A 22,294-nucleotide genomic window follows, 5' to 3' on the forward strand; every position below is an offset into this window, starting at 1 on the left:
TCTTCTTAATGTTTACAATGCATGAGCTTACTACTTTCTGTATTCTCTCCTTAAAAAAGCAATATTTTTGTTGTTTTTATTGTTTGTTTACTTGCAGTCCTCAAATGACTTTTCGTAGGGTCAATAATTCTTCATAAAAAGCAAAATGAAAAGATACTTCTGGCATGCTTTAGATTAATCGCAAGAAGCAAATAGTTTCCCATACATTTTTCTTATTCTTAATTCCTTTCTTTTATCTTTTACCCAATTTAAATATAATACCTATAAATGCCCACTCAGTAATGGTTAAGTTATATGGTTTTACTTAAGGGCTCAATAGTAACTTATTAAAGTATATTTTATAAAATGATTTGGCTGTCAAGATAATATGACTATAGCAATGACTTATGTGCACACTGTGGGTCACTGCTACGGCTCTAAGTCAGTTCTAAAGGGAACATGATATGCACACCTACATGCCAATTTCAATCTTGATTATCTACTGCAATTCATTACACTAGAGGAGTTCCGAAGAGTTTATTCATTTTAAGCCTTGTTTAACTTGCCTAGAAATGAACTGCTAAAGTATCAGTTGGAAAGCACGTCTGAATAATTCCTCCATTTAAAATCATCATTATTTTTGCACTTACAATAGGCAAAATATAAGAGTGCATTATACCTAGTCTTGTTCATTTTATGTATTTATGGCTTATTTTTATATTGTAAATGCCTTAAACACAGAGAATGCCTCTACTTCTTCTCTGTCTCCCATGATGGAAATATGGATATCTTTTAGTACTTGCTTCACTTAAGAATGCTGGGCTTGAATGAAAAAACTAGTTCACATGCATCAAAAAGGTTCACTTTAAAGTTTCCCCTAGCTGTTTAATATCTGAATGCAACAATCTAGGTTTTATTTGGAAATGATGATGCTTGTAATGATTATGTCTTATCCCCTCAAAGCAATTTGGAAAGCTTTGTCTGATAAACCTCTTTTATCCTAGTTCTATCTTCTGCTGTTCTTACCTCCCTTCCCCCTCCACTTTCTCCAATCTCTTTCCTCTTTATCCCTAACATTATTATTATTTTTTGGATTCGCTCTTATACTCTGTACACACTTGAGCAATTACGTAGGAAAAAGGAGTCTGGCATTTTCTTACTGTAACCCAAAGAAAAACAAGCTTACGCATATCTTGATAACATAAGAAGCCAATGGATTCATTCTTTGGGAAAAAAAATCTGACCAGAAAGAAAACAAACAGACTTTCAAAATATAATATTTAGATTGGAAAAAAAAAGTATAATGGGTCAGTTTATTTACTTAGAGAAGGTATTCTTAATGTTCTTAATTATGTATGAGTACATAATCTAGGTTGGTACAATTTTAGATGAAGCTGCTAAAACTAAAATGTTTGAGAAAACAGATATTGCTAAATAGTACAGAGAAACCACTTTATACAGCACCGTTTTTTCATTGAACACTCAACTGAGAAGTAAAACATCCAGAACATGCCCAGTTTATTGGGAGTTTGTTTTCATATTTCTGCATGTGTTTATAAAAGCATTTCAAGATGTAGCTTTTTACTGATTCTACCTTGCTAAAACATCAATCAAGCAACCATCATTTGCTAATAAACGTTTTTATCACAGCTTTCAAACCTTTTCAAGACATCTGAGCTCATCTTCACTTCCTCCTTCTTGAAAAAGAGACCCCATGGTGTGACACTCTAAAACCACCTCTGGATTCAAAACTATGACTGCCTGGGAATTGAAGGCCCAGTTGCTGAGATTCCCTGATTTGCAAAGCAAGAGAGAGTTCCTAACTGAATAACTTGAGTTTGTAACTAAAAACAAAAACAAAAACCTGTTCATCTATTGCAAGAAAGTATACTCCCTTTGTTACATGGTATGCAATTAGATGCCTTTGAAATAAAAGGTAAGTTAAATCAGAAGTCTCAGGGACAAGAAAATACTATTTTAAAACAGGGAGTTTCAAATGTTTTTCAATTTAGTACCAAAGGGTATTTCACAGGTAATTTCTCAGGGCTGATGTTAGCTAATTATTAGCTACCATACTCTGCCTCCCATTCTTAGTGACTATCTCCTGGCAGAAAGACACAGCTAGGAGTGTTTTGTTTCATTTGTCCTTGGACTTTTTATCAGCATCAAGAAGGTGGACTGAGCCAAAGTTAGAAGAATTCTGGAGCTAAGCAAAGGGCGACACGTTTAACAGCCCCCATTAATTGGGGCTGTTACATGATTAATTTGAGAAAAACAGAAGAGACCGATTTCTTTACAACTCACAGTTGGATGCAACGCACTAAAAGTAATCCTGTAAATTACATTTTAAATCTCCAACATATTCCGAGCAGATAAAATAGTGGCATGATTGACCAAACTCCTTTTAAAAGTACACATATTACGATGCATCATAGTTATAAACAGATGGTATTTGGCCTCCTTCCTATTCTCAACATTTGGAATTTCTAAACTATGTGAATTAAACAATAATATTTTATAAACATACAAGGGATTTTGCTCACTGCTTTGTTAACATAGAAATTATACAATGCTGACATTTATTTAAATTTTAAAAAGTAAACAACAGTGTGCATCGAAATAAAGCAAACTAAAATCAACATAGAGAAGTATGTTCTGTGTGCATACTACCTACAATGGCACTGGCCTTTTAAAGGGAAGACATAATGGGTTGAAGAACAAATTGTAGCATAGATCGGCCTAATCCCTTGTACTCCAAGGCTCATTTAACACCTCTCTGGAAACAACGGATATTTATACCATAATTGGCTACTTGACCATCAGTGTTCATTTACTATGTAACCTGCTATTATGGAGTTAAAAGAAGCTCCCCTTCATTGGCTCGTCAGCTTTCAGAGTAGCGAAAGTGTCCTCGCAGTTTTAAAAACACTTACACAAACGGGAATCAGTCTGACACTTGTACTCAGAATGAGAAACATTATCATGATATCAATAAGTATATATTTATTCTTTGGGGGATATTATTGCCAGAAAGAAAAGGAAATATATTAGATCTGAGTATCATTTCCTGAGATTCTTTTCTAAAATGATAGCTTTAACCCTTTAGCCGCAGTTTGGAAGGGAGACCCATCTGCTGATTTGATGTACTAAATAGAAGGCACTTGGTTTCCAAACACTATTCTCAGATTTGCAAAGTTGTGCTGTGATGAATAAATAATGAATCAGATATTTCAATCCGTTTTATGATTTTTGAAAGCCCTGATTATCATTGTTTACAGTCTCTTCTTAATGCACTTCCCATGCGTTCTTGTTTAGCCTTCCAAGGGTAGGTTTATGTAGGCCACCCTCTCCCAACCTCGCTTTACTTTTGGACTGCTCTCACGCGTTAACCCACCCGCTCACACCTTTAAACCAGTTTGGGGAATATTTCAAATCTGAGGGAGTAAATCTTGAGCGATAGATGACAAGGAATATTCGCAAACACTACAGGCTAATGTTTCTTGTATTTGGTCACAGGTGTGCCCTGCTTTTGCATACTATAATATCTCTGTTGGTGAGAAAGAGGGAGAAAATTATGCTAAAACCACATAGATAGAAAGGAAAACGGCACTGCTGAAATCAGGAAGGATCAGCATTCCTTTTCTCCTATACATACATGTGTATACTCGGATAAATAATGGTAAATCACGGCAGTGTGAGTGAGGCTTTTCACAAAATGCAAGCTTCAAAATAGGAATATTTTCCCAAGTTTTCAAAAACTTAATCAGAGCAAATGAGTGACAAATAAATGTTACCTTTCTAAATATTCTCCTGCCCCAATATTGCTTAACTCCTCTTCTCCACTCCTCCTAAAAAACCAGTTAGTGGTGAGGAGGGGAAATGAGGTTTGTATTCAATATACAGGTGCGAAGTGAAAAAGAAAGCGTCTGGGGGGGGTGAGATTTAAATCACGTATCCGAACATACCAGAGTCAGAGAGGAGTTATTCTAAAGTGTGTAGATAAAATCCCTTCCGGAGAGTCTCCGTGCGCATCCCCACTCCCTTTCCCGGGATTGCTGAGGGCAAGTTATGTTTTTTAAAAAGGTAGAAGGCACCGGTGTTTCTGGTTTTGCTTAGTGCGTCTTCATCGTATTCCCTCACTGAGGACTGAGCCTGGCCGACTCAGGGAACCGAGTTCCATGAAATCCTCAGACGCGTAAAGCACAGGGTGCCGGCCCACCGGGCTGCGCTCCCTTCCCGGGGGTGCCCGAGAGAGAGCACCCAAGCCTGGCGCAGCCAAACCCGGGCAGGAGTGGGCCCCCACCGCGTGCGCGCGTGCCAGCCTGGGAGTGTCTGCGCGCGCGTGGCGGGTGCGTGCCGGTGTGTATGCGTGACAGCGCGCGCGTGGCACGGTGTTCGCGCGCCAGGGTGCGCGTGCCAGCGCGGGTGTGCGAGGGAGTGCGCGCGGGTGGGAGCGCCGGGGGCTGGCGGGGCCCGCGCCCTGGGACGAGCCCCTCGTGCTCCGCTCTGCGCTCCGGCAGCGCCCACACAGCCGAGAGGACTGGGTGATGACTTAGTGACCTCAACGTCCTCCCCAGTCCCTAGACATGTACCCGCGCCTGAAAGGTGCAGAAAACTCCCCCCACCGCTCTGGACCAGACTGAGCAAGGCGTTGAGGGCGGGCGCCGCCGCAGACCGGAGCTCGGGCTCGCTGGCCGCTCAGGCGCCGCAGTGTGGAGGGAGCGGACGCGCGGGCGAGGCGACCCGCTCTGGGCAACGCGGGCGCAGCTGCCCCAACGCAAGGCACGAGCTGGTCGGGGGCTCGGGCGAGCTGGGGCCGGCGTGCCGGGGCGTGCGCTCTCTCGGCAGACGAGCGCCGGGTTCCGCGGAGGTCCCTGCGACCCCTGCCTCCCCACTGCCCGCTCCTCCGCCCGGCGACCCCGAGCCCCCAGGCTGCGGTGCGCCAGGCCAAACCCCATCGAGGGCAGAAGACCTGAGCGGCAGGGAGGCAGAACGAAAAGAGGTAGCAAGCCCCACACAAGGGATCCTTAATTACAGATTAAAGGCAAGCAAAACTGTACACCACATTTTCCATGTGTCAGCTGACGGCCGCGACAAAAGAAAACAGAACGCTGGGGGGTTGCGGGGAGGCCCCTTATCTGCCCCCCACCCCTTGACAATGTGTGCAAATGTAAAATGCATTAGGTAGTGACTCTGGATAGGTGGTGCCCGGGGCCAAATCGCAGCTGCAGGCTCCACCGTGTAGGAGGACAGTTTGCTGATGCACCCAGAGATCTGGGGAACCTCTTACAAAAAAGGGACTACAAATACTCCGATTGAGCACATTTTGCTTCTTTAAAACTTCATTACTCATACATTTTAAGTTAAAAATTTTTGTGCTTAAAGTGTTGCAATTATCTTCAGTAAAATTCTAATACACACGCACACATACACACAATTTTGTTTTGCAATTTTGTAGATTCTATTTTATTGGCCTGGTATCACAGCCTTAAAAATTCAAGGGGAAAAGCCAAACCGATTGAAAGCCAGGGAACATAGCGGCAAGCACCACAGAGTACAAGTTCCCCTCCATGACTCTGAGGCTCAAATGGGAAAAGGAGAGATGTCTGCTTTGATTTCTTTCCTTTTAATTAATCATGATCACAAAGCAATCTCCACCCTGTCCCTGGGATTTAAGATACTGGTTAAACTCCACCGTGTCCCGAATTCTCCATCGAAGGTGGAGGAGTGTTCAGAATCTAAAGTCCGCCCGCGGACCATTAAAAACCTCTAGGTCTGTGCCCTCATTTTTAATACTCAAATTAAAGGCTCACCCCGAGCCGCCACGCAGTACACTCTTCTCTATTTGCTGGGCCAGTTTTGGAAATTAGAAGGGGTTTGTCTCTTTGTTAGCAATCTGTTTACTTTCTTCTGATACAATGAAGCATCAGGTTCAAGGTGACAAGGCTTCTTGGTTTAGTCATTTTTACCCATCTTCCTCTTTGTAGATGATGTTTTTTCATTTTCAATTGTATTTTTTTCATCAATGCCATCTCCCGAACAGCATTTTAAAAATAAAATTTCCAAGTCCTTTTTTTTATGTGGTTCCAGTCAAATGATTTACCCACACGCCAAATAATACTATTTACATCCAATATTAATAGCTGCCTATCAGTAATTCTTAAAGATCTTCTGATCCATATTTAACAATTTAAATGATGGCTAACATTATTGACAGGCAAATGCCTGAACCAATAGTTTGTGGACTAGTTGCCAGCCAGATGACAGCCAGGTACACTCAGGGATAAGAACATAATTAGTTTCTGCCCTAGTCTCTTCAACTGTAGAAGGCAGACAGCACTCTTTCTCACCTTCCAGGGAAGCAGATTAGCAGATTAACAAAATGATGTAAATCACACAAGGTTTAAATCCCCCTTCCCCTTCTAATACCTATTTAGGAAAACTTTAAAATTTTTCCTTTAGGCATCTAGTCTTTCTGTGGTTTAGCCACATGCTCTCCCCTTTTTGGCTTTATCCTTCTGAAAAGTAAGGAAGGTGAAAGAGCATATTAGGAGTTTTTCTTTTTCTTATAGCTTTCCTGTGTTTGAGTGGATCATCCTGTTGCCGTCGTTTTAGTCCAGTTGTTGTTAGTTCATGTTCTTACCACCCACCAAAGAATAGCACAGGATTAAGTTTATACTAATAAATGATGTTCATGAGGAGGTTTTTAAATGCCAGAGTTATGATTTATTTTTTTAAATGGGTGGAGAAAGGGGAGCGGCAATAAAACTAGCTCCCAAGTCATTCAAAATCCTTGGTTTCACACATCTATGTGGGCTTTTCTTTGTTTTGGTCTTTAAGTTTTTTGGACATACCTCTTATTTCCCTGTAAGTCCTATTATCATGGACCAAATGCTTTTTTTGACTATCTTTGTCCATAGCTTGAAACCCTGTTTATTACAGTTAAATTTATAGAAAGTATTATATGGTCCTCTTTTCTACTTCCTAAGAGTTTATAATTGTCCCTGTTTATCTCCCCACCCATTAAGAATTCTGTAATAAATCCCTGCACCAAATAAATTAAAATCTGCAACTTCAGACACCCGAGGAAGAGGACATTAATCCACTTAGTAAAATACTCAAGACCTCCCCCTCTCAATTTCAGCTCTTCTTAATGTAACATTCAGTAATTACAGCTGGCTCCTTATACTTCCCTCCCTCCCTTTTATTCTGAATCATATTGGCCTTGCTTAACCTTCATTTCCTTTTCTACTCCCCACATTTGTCCACATACTTTTCTTTGACCATGTTTGTCTCTTTCTCTTTCTTTCTGCTGTGTGGATTGAGGGCAACAAATGAAACTTTCCAAGAGCTTAATACTGGCTCGTAAAATCCCATCCTACCTCCCCATTCCACTATTAACGCTTTGTACAATTTTTATGCATCCTTCAGTTGTGTAGTTACTGCTCTATATTTTTCTGATTGATCATTAAGTTATGCTGGCTTTTCAGAACTGTCTCCATAATCCTGAAGCAAAGGCTTTTTACTTGGCATGCTCTCTGCCTTTGGAATGCCTTTCCTGGCAAGGACAGACGCTTTGGTTTGACTACGATTCTTAAGTTACAATTCAAAGCTAATTTGTTCAGTTAGGTTTCTACTATGAGCAGCTCTGTTTCTCACCGTTAAGTGCTCCATGATGCTGCTTAGTTGAAGGGTGTGTTGTAAGTGCAAGATGTAATATACTCATATTGTACTTGATTATCAGTTTTCAAAAACAGCTGCATGCTTTGATATCTGTGTAAGGAAATATCGAAAGATAATATACCATTGGTATTTATTACTCTATAATTAAGGACGTGTCAGTGTTTCCCTTCCAAAAAAGCCCCTTATTTTCAGAAATTCATATCTCAGGCATAAATTTCCCTATGAATTATGGTCTAATACCATATTAGAAGTTTCTTCTTTTTAAGTTATCCCTCCCCTTCCTTTTCTTTCTGAGGAAGTAAGTCTCAGGATGTAATTTCTGGGTTATTGCTTTGGGATGAGGGGGAGCAGGCCCAGTGCTGCACAGTTCAAGGTGCTGCCACGTTGCCACCTGCTCCCTCTGCTCTCCCGCCCTGTGTGGGGAGACACTGGGGGCTGCCTTTCGGATGAAGGGTCAGCTTTAAACATACATGGGTGAGCAGCTTTGTCGCTGTATGATTCAAAAGGCAATAGAGAAGAGTCAGTTGTCCAGAAATATCATAAGTGCCACAGAGTCTGAACTTTTAGTACATAAATCAATTCTTCTGCATTCCTCTCCTTATAGTCATTGAGAATACAAATACTGGCCGGTGTAACATAATACACCTAGAGTAGGGTATTAGCAACTTATTAACACATTTCTTCTTACAGAGAGAGGCAGAAGGAAGAAACAGGAGAAAGAGACGAGAAGACAATTTTTTTTTCCCTCCTTGAAGAGGTGGTCTTGACTACCGCTCAACTACAGCCTACTGAAAAAGCCCTGGAAAATCTGAGTTCTAGATCTGCCTGTACCACCGAGGGACTTCTCCTCAGGCCCCAGTTTCCTACATCTCAAATACAGGAGGTTATGAAAATAAGTGCTTCTCAGGAGGGCCAGGGAACTTACCTAAATGTATGAATTCAGTAGCATGTAAGACCACAGGGAGTGGTGCAGGCCTGTGACAGATGGGGTATACTCACTGAATGCCTCCCTAAAGGGAGAATCAGAGCAATAATAAAAACACGTAAAGTAATGGCCATACTCCGGACGCGGTGGCTCACGCCTATAATCCCAGCACTTTGGGAGGCTGAGATGGGCGGATCATGAGGTCAGGAGATCTAGACCATCCTGGCTAACACAGTGAAACCCCATCTCTACTAAAAATACAAAAAAATTAGCCGGGCATGCTGGTGGGTGGCTTAGTCCCAGCTACTCGGGAGGCTCAGGCAGGAGAATGACGTGAACCTGGGAGGCGGAGCTTGCAGTGAGCCGAGATGGAGCCACCGCACTCCAGCCTGGGAGACAGAGCGAGACTCCCTCTCAAACAAACAAAAAATTGGCCATACTACATGGTCTCTTGTGTCCCTTTTAACGGCAGAAAAGTGGGCCACAAAATAACCACCTCCACTGTCCTTTGCTGTATCCTGCCAGCTGGAGACAGAAACAGAAGGGAACTAGAGGTCCAACTGAGTCATGCACACTGCACTTGGTGCTTCCTGAAAGGCACATAGGTGACAATGACAACATCCAACGTAGGGAAAGGCTTATACAAAAAAACTCTTTTTCTGTAACACACTTCAGCTCTATGTCACTATATGTGCCTTAATTTTCTCATCTGTGAAATGATATTGAAGACATTAAATTTTCAGATCTAAAGAACTTCAGGTTGCTTGAAGGAAAGGTCATACCAGTATTCCTAGGAGTCACATCTTCTCGCACCCCACCTTAGGTCTGCTATTTAAATGCAGTAACTGACGGGAAAGTAATATCACCATTTAAAATTATCTTCCAAGAATCATCAATTCCTTGTATCAGTTTATAAAAACAATTAGGATCCTCTCCTTGGGGTTGGGGGTGGATAAGGAATAACTCAGATAGTGAGATGATGGCGGGACACCTGAAGAAACTGATCCCAAATTCCAATTTAGAAAAATGGACTGCAGAGTGAGTGGGGATCCTGGTCCCTGAAGCCATTTGTGCCTCACATGCAGTGAGGGCATCCCACAGACACCAGGGAGAACTCTTCCCCTGGGATAGATTGCAATGAAAGCACAGAGACCACGATTCGCTCCTGCGTCCCGAAGAGGAAAGGGGAGAGACAACACTATGGGGAGTGGGTAGTGTGGTTGGGAGCTCAGAGAGCTCTTGTGCTCTAACAGGCAGTTCTGAATTGTTTGAGATGAAAAAGACTGGGCTCATTTAACATCTGCCTTCATCTTCCTTTCCTTACCCTTCAGAAGGGAGTTTTAGAGCTACAGTTTTCCATCTTGAGATTGCCACAGGTGACTGTTAGAGATGGCGATCAGCAGCCCCAAGAAACAGGAACCTGTGGCCAGTTAAGTCTGACTTTCTCCACAGCATGAGGGTTGAGGTGAAGTCCCTGGCTCCTGTTAAGCAGAGGACAGTCTTCTCAAGCAACATTGGCAGTAGAGTAGTTTCTATCACTGTCTGAGGGAAGCGGTTTTCTGACTCAATCAATAGTTGAGGAAACCAAGAAATGTTAAGGAGAGCCTGATAGCAAAAGTAGTAACATGCTTCCCAAAGTATTTATATCTTCTATCAAAAGGTATATGCAATAAATACACTGAAGATGCGTGAAAAGTCATAAAGAGTGGCAAGAAGCCTTTGTGTATCATGACCCAGCTTAAGAAACAGACTGCTCATCATGCAACGAATGTACCTCTCCCTACTTTTATGTCCTTTTTTTCTCTACCATGGCCCCTCTGACATAACCATTATTGTAAGTTTGGTTAATGCCCAGGTTTTCTGTAATACTGTTCTTTAATCACATGTCTGTATCTTTGAGCAGCATGTAGAATTGCTCGCATGTTTTTCAAACTTCCCCAGTTACATTTTAATGAATAGATTTGAAGAGAGGGCATAGGATAGGAGCATTAGTTGTCTGTATTGCAATTCAAATTTAAAAATGAAACATGTTCAAGTCAGTGGTTTATAATATACTCTTTTCATTGTTAAACATAAGATCTAATATTAAATAGTCCCAAATTTTCCACTGAAAAAGAAAGGCAGTTGGGTCAATAGTCAATAGAAGAATAAGACCCACAGTGTATGTCAGCATTAAAAGACAGCATGAACTATCATTTGAAAACTGATTGTATCATCCACGGAAAGTATCTTGAGACTTAAGTGAAATTTCTTTTGTGGCTCATAATATTTCTGGGTAGCAGATGCTTTCTCAAAAACAGATTTTACTTTTAAAAATATCAAATATAATTAACACCTTCAACATAAAATGAAATCTTTGCTTCCAGATGCATTTCAAGGTGTTGAAATTAATCTATGCAGCCCTCTATGGCTAAGAGTTTCCATTGACTTATGGATTCTGCTGCCATACTGATGTCTGAAGGACTGAGAACAGGAGCAGGGCATTTAAACTTAACTGTATTTGAAGGATGCTTATTAAACCAGGAGCATTTTTAAAAAGGTATTTGCATCTATTTCTGATCAACACAGTATAAACGAGAAGGTTAAGAACCAGGTGCCCTGGTATTTGTTATAGAAACACCAGCCAGAAACACAGATTAAGTTTAGGGCAAGCTGTATTTCAAGACACTGTGTCAAAGTCTTGACAATGGATGGACTTTCAAAGATATTTAAAATTAAAATTGGTTTTATTTTAAAAGAAAAAACAATCGAGTGTCAAAAAAAAGAAAAGATTAAGTTTTCCATAAAACATACTCAAAACAATAAATGATGGGGGTGGTTGATAAGGGAAACCGAATTAATGAGTCAACTTGTAGTACCAATTATCTGCTGAGATTTCAGCAAAATACTGATTAACTTATTTAATAACACTCCATTCCACTAGGTCAAGGGTGTTGAGAAGCATGTGTGAGCGCACACATACACTCCTACATATTTTTAAATGTTAAGAATTACACATTTACAAAACTTTTTATTGCTTTTGTGAACTAATAGTAACTCTGACATTACAGTCTTTATAAGTTTTGTTTTTTTAAACTCTAAATCTCAGCATCACGCAAATAAGTGACACATTTAATGCAAGTTTTTTTATTTTTTAAATTAATTAATTAATTTTTTAGATGGGAGTCTCACTCTGTCGCCCAGGCTGGAGTTCAGTGGCACAATCTCAGCTCACTGCAAGCTCCGCCTCCTAGGTTCATGCCATTCTCCTCCCTCAGCCTCCCAAGTAGCTGGGACTACAGGTGCCCACCACCAAGCCCAGCTAATTTTTTGTATTTTTAGTAGAGATGGGGTTTTACCATGTTAGTTAATATGGTCTCGATTTCCTGACCTCATGATCCACCCATCTTGGCCTCCCAAAGTGCTGGGATTACAGGCGTGAGCCACCGCACCCAGCCTAATGTAAGTTTTTGTCCTGGAAGGAATTTGGCCACAGCTAATGGCAAAATTTTATTTGTGTTTATGAGTGTAGAAAAAATGCCCACATACAGGTAACTTTCAATATTATATTTGCCTAAATCAGGAAAATACATAAATGTTTCAGATGTACTCTCTGAAAAGTGTTTAATGCTTTTTTTTTTTTTTCCTATCAATTAGTGAGAAAACATGTATGGGTACTAGTTGTGTGTAGAATATCTTAGCCACCATTTATTTTCAGGATAGAAAAACACAGCAAATGAAGCACTATTTCCTGACCGTGGGATATTATTATTTTGAGAAGATGTCATATGTGACACAGCGCCTGACAGAAGCCAACTGACTCATCTGGTTTATCTCAGTAGGTGGCATAAAGTATAACCTTGCCCATGAGAAGTGGCAAAGAATTTCTTATTAATATTTATATCTTTAGTTTTGCTCTCCAAAGGAGCACACCTGCTAGATTCTGAGTTCCATAGCCTTAGACTGGAAGGAACTTCCAAAATAGTTCTTGAGCTCTTTGTTTTCTGGGTGAGGAAGTAATTTGTTCACTGGCTTCCCTGTAAGAGAGTCTAGAAGCCAGTGCTGCGGTGGCCCATCACACACTGTGGGTCTCATAAAGGTTGGAGAGAGTTGTCTGTTCAGATGGAGCTTGTTGTTTCTGCTTCTTACTCTTCCTGCTTTTAAATTCCCAGGCCTCATAGACTCTGAAATCCTGCTTTCTTTGATCTGTAATACTGCCTCTCTCCCAAGGGCTTTGTCTGGCTCCCTAACCTTGATCTATTTCGTGCTTTCGATTTTGCTACCTGTCAAATGGACCCTACTGGCCTTCTGAATCACTGCTTTCTCCATCTTAGATGCTTGCTAGGCTACTCGATCCTTCCAGAAGCTAGAGAGCCTGGCTTGCCCCTTGTCACGCCACCTTTCCTTGACTGTGCCTCACTCTGTGGTGTATAGAAGTTACTCATTTCAAAAGCTAGGGAAAGTTACAATTTACCTGTCAGTAAACAGAAGATGGTTTATCAACAGACTTTACCTTAATGACTACAAATGTTTACCTCCTGCTTTCCAGAATGCAAAGAAAATCTTGGAAATGTCATAATATCTTACAAACATTTGCAAAACAGATCCTTGTTCATCCGGAAGGGAAACAATTGTATTCGTTGTCTCTGTCACAAGGAAAACGTTCCGTGAGAAACATATAGGTAGATGTATACATCTATACATAAATGAATATGCTAATTAAAAATTGCAGTGGGTACTTTATTAAAAATTTATTTTACCATCTAGCTATTCAAAACATCTTTACATCAACAAACACAGCAGTTTGACTATTGGAATCATAAGCGATTTATCTTGAAAAGGTTATATTTGTAGGTAGATGCAAGTATTTTGGAGCAATATTTCTATCAAAATTACTGGTTTTGTTAGGAGTATTTTGATTTCTCTATTTTTACACTGGGAAAAAAAATTAAAACAAGTATGTCAGTGTTCATTTTATGGGCTAGATGGCTTCACTGTTTGTCATGTTTGTCCGAATTACAGCTGTTTATCTTGCAACTTTCTTTAAGATTAATTAAATGCAAATGTAACTCTGTGAATCATGGGAATACCTGCCAGACCTCTTATTAATACCTTCACTTAAAAACCCCTGTGCCTGAGAGTCATTAATTTGCTAGAAGAAAAGTGCTAAAGCAGCCCTTTGCCCACAAACAATTCTGCGATGGCTGCCCAATTAGTCCCGAAGCATTCTGATCCTCCTTTCAGGCCTCGTGGCCCTTTGAGGACACAAGAAGGCTCCGATGATAACCTGGCAACCTAGGTAGAAACCCAGCCAAGTGTAAGCGTTTGAAGCTGCAGTTTGGCTGCCATCGTGTCGGCGAAAAGAAAGAATTCAGGCACCATGTCATCCAGTACAAAGGATAAAAACGGATTCAACCGGAAATTCAATGTGGCACCACATATGGGATACATGAGTGCGGTTATACAACAGGCCACATATTTTTTTTGAACAGTCTCCTACATGTGATGCCGAGGACATGTGTAACCATCATAACGTCTCTAGGAATCTGTATTTAATTTGAGTTGGGGTGGTGGCAGGGATTGGAGATCTGAAGCCGCCACAGGTTTGTGGCAGATGGCTCTGTGTCAGCTATGACAAGCAGCCAGGCTCAGCTTCCTCTGCAGATTTTCTTTTCTCTCTGATCAGGTAAATATGGGCACACTCTGGAAAGTTCTTCAGATTCTGCCTTAGGCTGCAAGTTTGTGACTTAGCCCCATCTGTCACAAATCTTCCCTAGGTTCTGTTGTAAGCAGAGACCTGAATTTACCATGTAGGGCTGCCCAAGAAAACGGAGCGATTTCACCCTGCAACGAGGAGGAGGGAGAGAAGAGAAAGAAGTGAAGAGCATTAATGACTAAAAGATGAAAGTATGCTGAAAATTTATATTGCAAATTTGCATCACTTACGTCAATTACATTTCAAAAAGCCACCAAGTAAATGGTTCTTGAGTTTCATCACCTCAGGAAATCTCAGTTTCTGATTGGTTTAAAGTGTTGTTGTATTTCCAACCAGAGAAGAAGGCTACTGTTTTTTGCAAATGGGTATATTCTGCTGCACACATATTTATTGGTTTATGTTATGAATGACAGCCATTGGAAGTTCATCATCCAATTTTTATATAAACACAAGACACATAACACTGTACATACAAGTTTTTGCTGTGAATTTTACTTTTAAATGATGAAGACACAACGATAAATGCCATTAATATTATGTGAAATTTAAAAAGTGCTTCATATTTACAACAGGTTTATATTCGTTATTTCATAATAGCGGTACCTCAGGGGTAAACTGATATTTAAAAAATATATTCTTCCAGGTTTACAGATGAATCACATAGAAGCCAAGAAAATCACCTAGAATCAGGTTGCAAATGAGTAGCAGAGAAGGACAAAACCTCTAACTGATCTTGATCAGCCAAAGCATATCTGTGATGCTAAAAGGCTTTTTCCTTTTATTTTATTTAGACAAATCAAAGGAAAGCCAGACCAAATAAAATCGAGGGAGGAGGTGAAGAAGGAAGGAAGGGAGAGAGGGAAGAAGAAAGGGAAGGGAGGGAGAGGCAGAGGAGGGAGAGAGAGAAAGAGTGAGAGACTGAGACTGAGAATTTGCCTTAATTGTGCTGGTGCAGTTGAGAGCTTTTAGAAGTTCTTAGAACGTCATAAACATTTAAGTTTTCATGTTTAAGGAAAAAGTAAGGACTCCGGAGCAGTATTAAAACCAGTGAGCAACACCTTATTCAAATCTAGAGTTTAAGCTCAAATTAAAAGGGGACTACAGAGTGACCAGTTTCTTGAAGGAAACAAAGTAGCTTGGCTGTGGTTCAGGTACATATAGCTTGACATAATCAAGATAACTACAAATGGCTTTTCTGGGCAATGAGTGTGAACTGTAAGCTTAATTATTGTTTTGAATTAGTTTCCGGCAGAACTCTAAAAATTCTTCTCTCTTCCAAACAATAGGAGATTATAAAAGTTTTGTCAATATTGAGGAACTTGAAGAGAAAAACAAAAAAATCAGGAGCTATCACCTGAAAAATCTTAAACTACAAGCCACTCTCAAAAAGCAAGAATGGCATCTCTCTCTCTTTTTAAACCAGAGAATACCATTCAATTTATAAATAAAAGTAAATGAAAAATAGGATTGGAATGAAAATCTCTTACATCAATCTGGATGATACCTACCTTACACAACTGCCCTATTTGTACTCGTATATTCATTTCAATACTGGTAATGAGGGAATAGCTATAAAATGTCTTTCAACAGCATTTAAAAATATAATGATCAGGGTTCTCTAAAAGCATGAAATACTAATTTCAAATAATTGTTGAGAATTTTCCATAAGTAAATTCACATAGTATAATAAAAGTGAGGCCCAAAACAATACAACTTCACAGTATTACACTTGCTTGGGTTAGAAAGGAAGAACTATGGTTAGTTTAAGGGGTCAATCCTTAGCTGATTCTTTTATGATTACTTCTAGAAATTTGTGTTCAAGTTAGGCTTAGGAGTCATCGAAGAGCTCCTATTTTATCTCTGTGAGAAGTATGTGTCCAGTGCATCTGCCTAATGTGAAAAAGTACATGTCTCGACAATACAAGTTTACAGTCAATGACTCAACTGTAGACATCAACTTTGTCAGAAGTGGTTTTATATTTTCTTAAATTAAGAAAAATTGTTTTAGGTTTTTTAAATTATTAAGAAACATTTAATTTTTGCATGTATTGGATTTCTCTAACGATCCTAAGGCAAGTGTGTGTGTGTGTGTGTGTGTGTGTGTGTGTGTGTGTGTAAGAGAGAAAGAGACTGAGTACACACATACATGCAAATGAGGAATTTAAACATTTCAGGTCTGAAATTATTTCAGGTAGGAAGTCACGGACACAAGCGTTCTGTGATAGAAGGAGTCACTTTAAGAAAAAAAGTAAATTCTGTTTCTGCTTTTCACTTACTAGCATTCTGTTTCAAATCCTGCTTCAAGTTATACCCCAAACTCTCACTCATATTGAAAGTATAATGTCTGATGTGAGAAGAAAGCCAAGTGTTAGTAGCCTTATTCTAGTCATTAAATTTCTAAGTGTGAATCCATATGAAAAATCCTATCCTAAAGTGAACTCTATATGATAAGAAGTTGAAATGATTTTAAAATGTAAACTTTTAACAACAAAAAAAGAGTAAGGTGTAAAAATGTAAAAGGAACAAATTAAAGAATTCAGTGACATTCTATCCTTTTAGATCTTAGAAGCATATGTTTTATAAAAGCAAAACAGCACTGTCCAATGAAATAAATCTAAAAATAACTCCCAACATTCTTTTCACAGTACACACAAAAGATCCTCTCCGATTGCATAAGAAAAGTAGGTAAAAGCTAAAATGCTATTTCTCTAGTATTTAGTAAAAGCAAATGTTACCTATTTATAAAAGCAAATGTGTCTATTTATGAAACACAAGATAAAAATTACAATAACTTGTTGTATCATTATTATAAAGGTTTAGAAGGCATTTTTTCTTTTCTGTTTTGGCTTTAAATTCTATAACACCACACAAACTAAATCTGTGGTCCTTCCTGTGCTTTTAACTCTATACCTTGCAACATGCCAGTTTTTCCTAGTAATTGTATCATAAAGCTCTTGATTACTTAAAATTTTAGACGAATTTATTAATTTTTGAAATTAATTTTTAGACAATATCACTAAGCACTATGGATGAAGCCAAATGTGAAAATATGTTATAGATTTATAAGAGAAAAATCCATGGTAGCCTATGCTTAAAAATGAATTATATAAATAAGTTCTTATAAATGCTTTTGCATGAATTACTAATTTATAAAACTTTGAGATGCAGGTTTTTATGGTGTACAAACTAGAATACATTTAAGTACTAACATGTACTCAATGAAACAGCATTTAAGATATAGGTTATCATTTAAGCTGTGTGAGGAACAATTTGGTATATTAACAACATACCACTAAGCTGCCATTCTTTTTTTCAGAAGTTGTTTGTAAAATAAATAATTATAGCTCTGTTATGGCAGTAGCTGAATGAAAATATTTCAAGTGGACATCTGCTTTCTTTTCTTACTAGAGGCAACTTGTTGCACTGACTTTTGAAATGGTTAAAAATTTGCAGATGTTTAAAATTTGCAGATGCAGAATAACAGGGTTAAGCAATGTTACAAATTGATACATTTTGATGGTGGAAACACATTTATAAATACTTCACCAAAAATTCATCCAAAGAGGGAAAAAAATCAATAATCTGACAGAGAACTCACTGAAAATTGCTTTGTGTCATATATAGAAAATAAATTCATTTGTACTAATACTTATATTTCCTCAATTTCCATTATCTGCATATTTTGACAGTCTATCACATGCGAAACTATTTGACTGATATTTCATACAAACAAAACTGCTACTGAACTTTAAAAATTAGGAAATATTGAGGTAAATCTTGGACAACCGTTTTCTCTGTGGAGCTTCCCATGTATACAATACAATAGTATTGACTCAAGGAGTAATACTGAAGCTGGAACTGTTCAGTCAGCATTTTAAACTATTATGAGCTACCTTCTGAACCATTGCCAAGTTAATAGACAATGAAAGATAATGAGCTTGAAATTGGGTGTTAAATTGCATTTTAGGTTCTCTCTCTTTTTCTTGAAGTTTAACTGTTTCCTGTAGAAACAAAGTCATGTTTTGATGTATCACTATGTAAATATGTATTTTAGGCTATGAACAGGGAAAGGAGAAAAAAAAAGGCAGAGAACTGTATTTCATGTAGAAGGTTATATATTAACATAGGAAAATTAAAATATGTTAGATTATAAAACTGCTAGATTGTAAACTATACTGGATTTATGTAAAATGAAGATGCTACATTCGAAGAATATAAAAAGGTATATTACTCATGGCCTAGAGCCACCTTCAAAACTCATAAAGCAGATTTATCCTAGTTCAATTACTTAGACTTTTAGTAGGGCCTCTTTGTGTTGTTATTTCAACAATGTAAAATTCTTGATTCAAATAAAGAAAAGAAGATAACGAATGAGGGTAGTGAATGATGATGCAGTTTACACTATTTTCCCTTTGCCATTCAGAGATGAGACTGACATTCTTATTCTAAAGAAACTGAGGATTTTTTTATGTCATTTTAATTAAATTGGACATGAGAAATATTCAATTCTTAAAAATCACCTTTCAAGTAGTTCAAAAATGAACACCAAACTTCACTCATGCCATTTACCTGAATTTTTGAGGACTAAGGATTTCATTATGATGGGAAGAAAGGCTTATCCTCATTAGTATAATTGTAGAATCTTTCCTTTACTTCCTTTTAAACTAATGAGTTACATTAATCCAGGTTCATTTTTATAAGCCTCTAGGGGCTAAATGTAAAGGACAGTCATCTTAGAAAACAATAAATTTTAAAAAAAGCATGTACCATGCATTAAGTGCACGTATTTCATAAGACCTAGGTTAATACAACTGGCATCCAGTTTAATTAATCCTTGTTAGTGTAACAACTAATATCCCTCCCTAGCATGTTTCCTTTAAACATTAGTATGTTAATTAAATGTTTTTTTTTAAAGATTTTTCTTTGTACTTCAATATGGCATTTATACCATGTAAATCTCTTCTCAATAACTACCTTATAGAGATGTTTTCTTATAATATCTGGTCTCTTGCAGAAATTCTGGAGCCTTTTTGAAAGCTGTTCAGGTGTAGAATACAGATATTCAGCTGCAGGAAAAACAGATACATTTTTAATGAAACAAAAACCTCAAAGCACACACTCGATATTAGTCACTTTACTAATTAAAAATGCATATTGCTCTGTGCCGCCTCGTGTTTTACATTATTTAAGCATGATTTTATAAGGTTACCTCAGCTCACAAGGATGTTTAATGCTAAATAAGACTGTGTAGTTGTGCTGTTTAGACATCTCCTTTGGGTGATTAAAATACATTATTCTAATGTAACACAATGCATATGTGATATATTTAGTGATGAGAATTTTTTCAAAGAACTGGTACTATAGCCCTATGTACCCGTACAACAGTTGCATATTATTAACTAGTCAATTGTTTAATTTGGTGTGACTTTCAGTCCCTGATTTTTCTCTGTGTGTATCATTAAAAAAAATCTGTAAGCAATTGCAGCAACACTGACCTGCTTATAAAAATCCATCATTATGGGATGTGTATGCTAACAATGAAGAATGTTATTTGAAAACTTGCTTTTTTGTTATCTTAAAAGAACAGATGGTAAATATAAGCTTACTCTAATGTATTAAAACACATAAAATTTTCCTTAACACTAACATGTTGACTTGCCAAATAAACAATTGCTCCCGCCTAAGTTTATTTTCAAACTTTCTAATTTAGCATTAAATCTCAGTAAAGATGAATGCACATTAAAGCAGCTACCTGGAAATATTTCGGGATAAACCAAATCTTTAGGACAAAGTGGGTAACACCCACAGTACACAGCTTCCAACCTAGAAAAATTTGAGAAAGAGGATAAGAATATATGAAAAAGACAGTACCATCATACCCAGAAAGTGGTTTTGTTTGCCTAAAGTTAACAGAATGAGCCCAGAGTTAACTGGGACGAAAAACATGGTCGGCAGTATAATTCTAAAAGCCAAAGTTGCTCTTTTAAAAGATTTTATTGATCATATATGAATTTCATAGAACAGAACCAACAGCATATGTTTTGTTCACTGAATTAATCAAAGCGCAGCTCTGCATTTTTTTTTGTTTTTAAAATACTGTTTAACACATTTTATAATCAGCAGATAAACACATGTAACAACATGGTAAAGTATGGACAGCTTTTCTTAATAACGCTGCAAAGCCTCAGAATGTTCATTTGTCAAAAATGTTTAAATAAAATAGCAAATACTTAACTTTAACACTGTCTCCGTAGAAAAGATTGAGGCACTTTTAAAAGCATCAGAAAAAAATTTACAATCTGTTGTAATGGGGCATTTTCATTTTAAGCTCATGCTTCAAAACAATTTGTTATTATGCAGAATGTAAAACTCTTCCCCCTTTTGATGAAAAACTCTCATGAAGATTACTTTAATGAACATTTTGCTTTCTTGACTAAAAATGCAGCTCACTTTCCATTTTATCAGCAAAGAATGCTTGTATTATTAAACAAACAAACATGGAAGTTTCACTTTGTGAGAGGATTTCCCCATGGACCCACCTATGGGAAGTTTTTCTTCACATCACAGTAGAAGGGTTAAGCGGAAGGAAGGTATTGCATCTTCCTTCTGTGTTAGCCCTGCATAATAGCTATTGATCTGACATATAATCAACTTTAAAGATACCACTGTCATTTCTGTTGGCTAGAAATTATGCAGTGAAATTCAAAACACCCTTTAAAATATGTTTATTTTATGAGAAACTTTGAATTGCATCCAAAATGTTGACCAAAGGGGAAATTTATTTTGAACTGCAGATTTTTTTCAACCCAAAGTACTCTGAAGTCATGTTAGTGTTTACCTTGTTTATTTACAGTGATGAAGTAAATGAAACTTAAGCTGTTTTTAAGTGGGTGATGTTTTCCCTATTTTCCTATGTTAACTGAAATTAAATAAAAAGTATTTACTTTGAACTGCAAATTTTGGAAAAATACTTAGTTCAAAGTTTTGCTTGAGAACTGATAGAAGTTACAAAATAATCTAGTGGGAAGGCACAGGTTCTGGTTACCAATTATTAATTTCAGAATGCAAACTAATATCTAATTTTTTGTGATACACACATAGGGTACACATAGAAATTCTTATAAGCACAGCTATAAACTACACTGTGACTGTATTATAAAACACTTAAAAAAGTTTTGAGTTTATAAACCAGTGATATTGTTTATGGACCAAAAGAAAATAGGCACTTTATCTGAAGACATTCAGTTTTTAAATGCTGTGCCAATCGAAAAGCAAATACATATGAACATTCTCTCATAATTACATAAAATCAAGAGTGAAGTCATAGGCATTTCAGAGAGTGCACATGTTATCTGCTTTTTAATAATGGATTTGAATTAGAGTATTCTGTTCCCCGAAAGAAAATTGCAGGCCAAGTTACATTTTGAGTCATCATATGAATATGTACCATGCCGTTTCCAAAAAACCTCTGCTAATTAAAATACAGTAAGATAGAAATGGCATTATTTGATTTAGGAAGAAAAAATTTACAAATTTTGGATTTCAACTTCTATTTGTAAATTATGTTAGTCATGGTTATATTTCTAATTCATCAAGAAAAAAACCACCATCTCTTTTGGTTCTATTTTTGACTTGTTATGATATACATTACTTAGATGAGGACTATGTTTTAAAATATCTTAAATAGGCCATAGTATTTTAAAACCAATTTATAAAATTCATTTTCATAAGTTTCTCATTTTATTTTTTTTAAAAATTACCTCATGACAATAATACAATTATTCATCACTTCAATTCTTAGGCACTACCAGTTAAATAATAAGAGTTCCAATTGATCTATTGTTAAAATGACTAGTAAATGACCTTTTTATTCCAATTAACAAATCATCTGCCAAATCTATGAATCTTAATATTCAGATCTATTCACTTCAATTCATACAATTTATCTGCAAATAGTTGTTGGGCTTTTGATTCTAAATATAATTAGCTGATAATTTTGCTTGGCTGAATTA

At 37.6% G+C, this 22,294-nt stretch overlaps 1 protein-coding gene across 36 annotated transcripts in view; it reads right to left on the minus strand.

Annotated features, from left to right (window-relative positions):
- Positions 1–11,294: 11,294 nt before the first annotated feature.
- Positions 11,295–22,294, minus strand: part of LOC105492615 (glycosyltransferase like domain containing 1) — a 407,319-nt gene continuing 396,319 nt past the window's right edge. For 25 of the 36 annotated variants that reach the window (XM_071072686.1, XM_011759841.2, XM_071072696.1 and 22 more), the window contains 3 exons: positions 20,035–20,105; positions 19,257–19,348; positions 13,958–14,410 (listed from right to left, as the gene is read on the minus strand). In XM_071072686.1, coding sequence (XP_070928787.1) covers positions 19,274–19,348; positions 20,035–20,105 — 146 coding nt within the window. In that variant the 3' untranslated portion in view covers positions 13,958–14,410; positions 19,257–19,273. Of the gene's footprint in view, positions 14,411–19,256; positions 19,349–20,034; positions 20,106–22,294 lie in introns of all 36 variants that reach the window. The other 11 variants (XM_071072713.1, XM_024796265.2, XM_071072701.1 and 8 more) reach the window with 1 other exon arrangement.

The sequence above is a fragment of the Macaca nemestrina genome, chromosome 11 (assembly GCF_043159975.1).
Source record: "Macaca nemestrina isolate mMacNem1 chromosome 11, mMacNem.hap1, whole genome shotgun sequence".
Taxonomy (NCBI): Eukaryota; Metazoa; Chordata; class Mammalia; order Primates; family Cercopithecidae; genus Macaca; species Macaca nemestrina.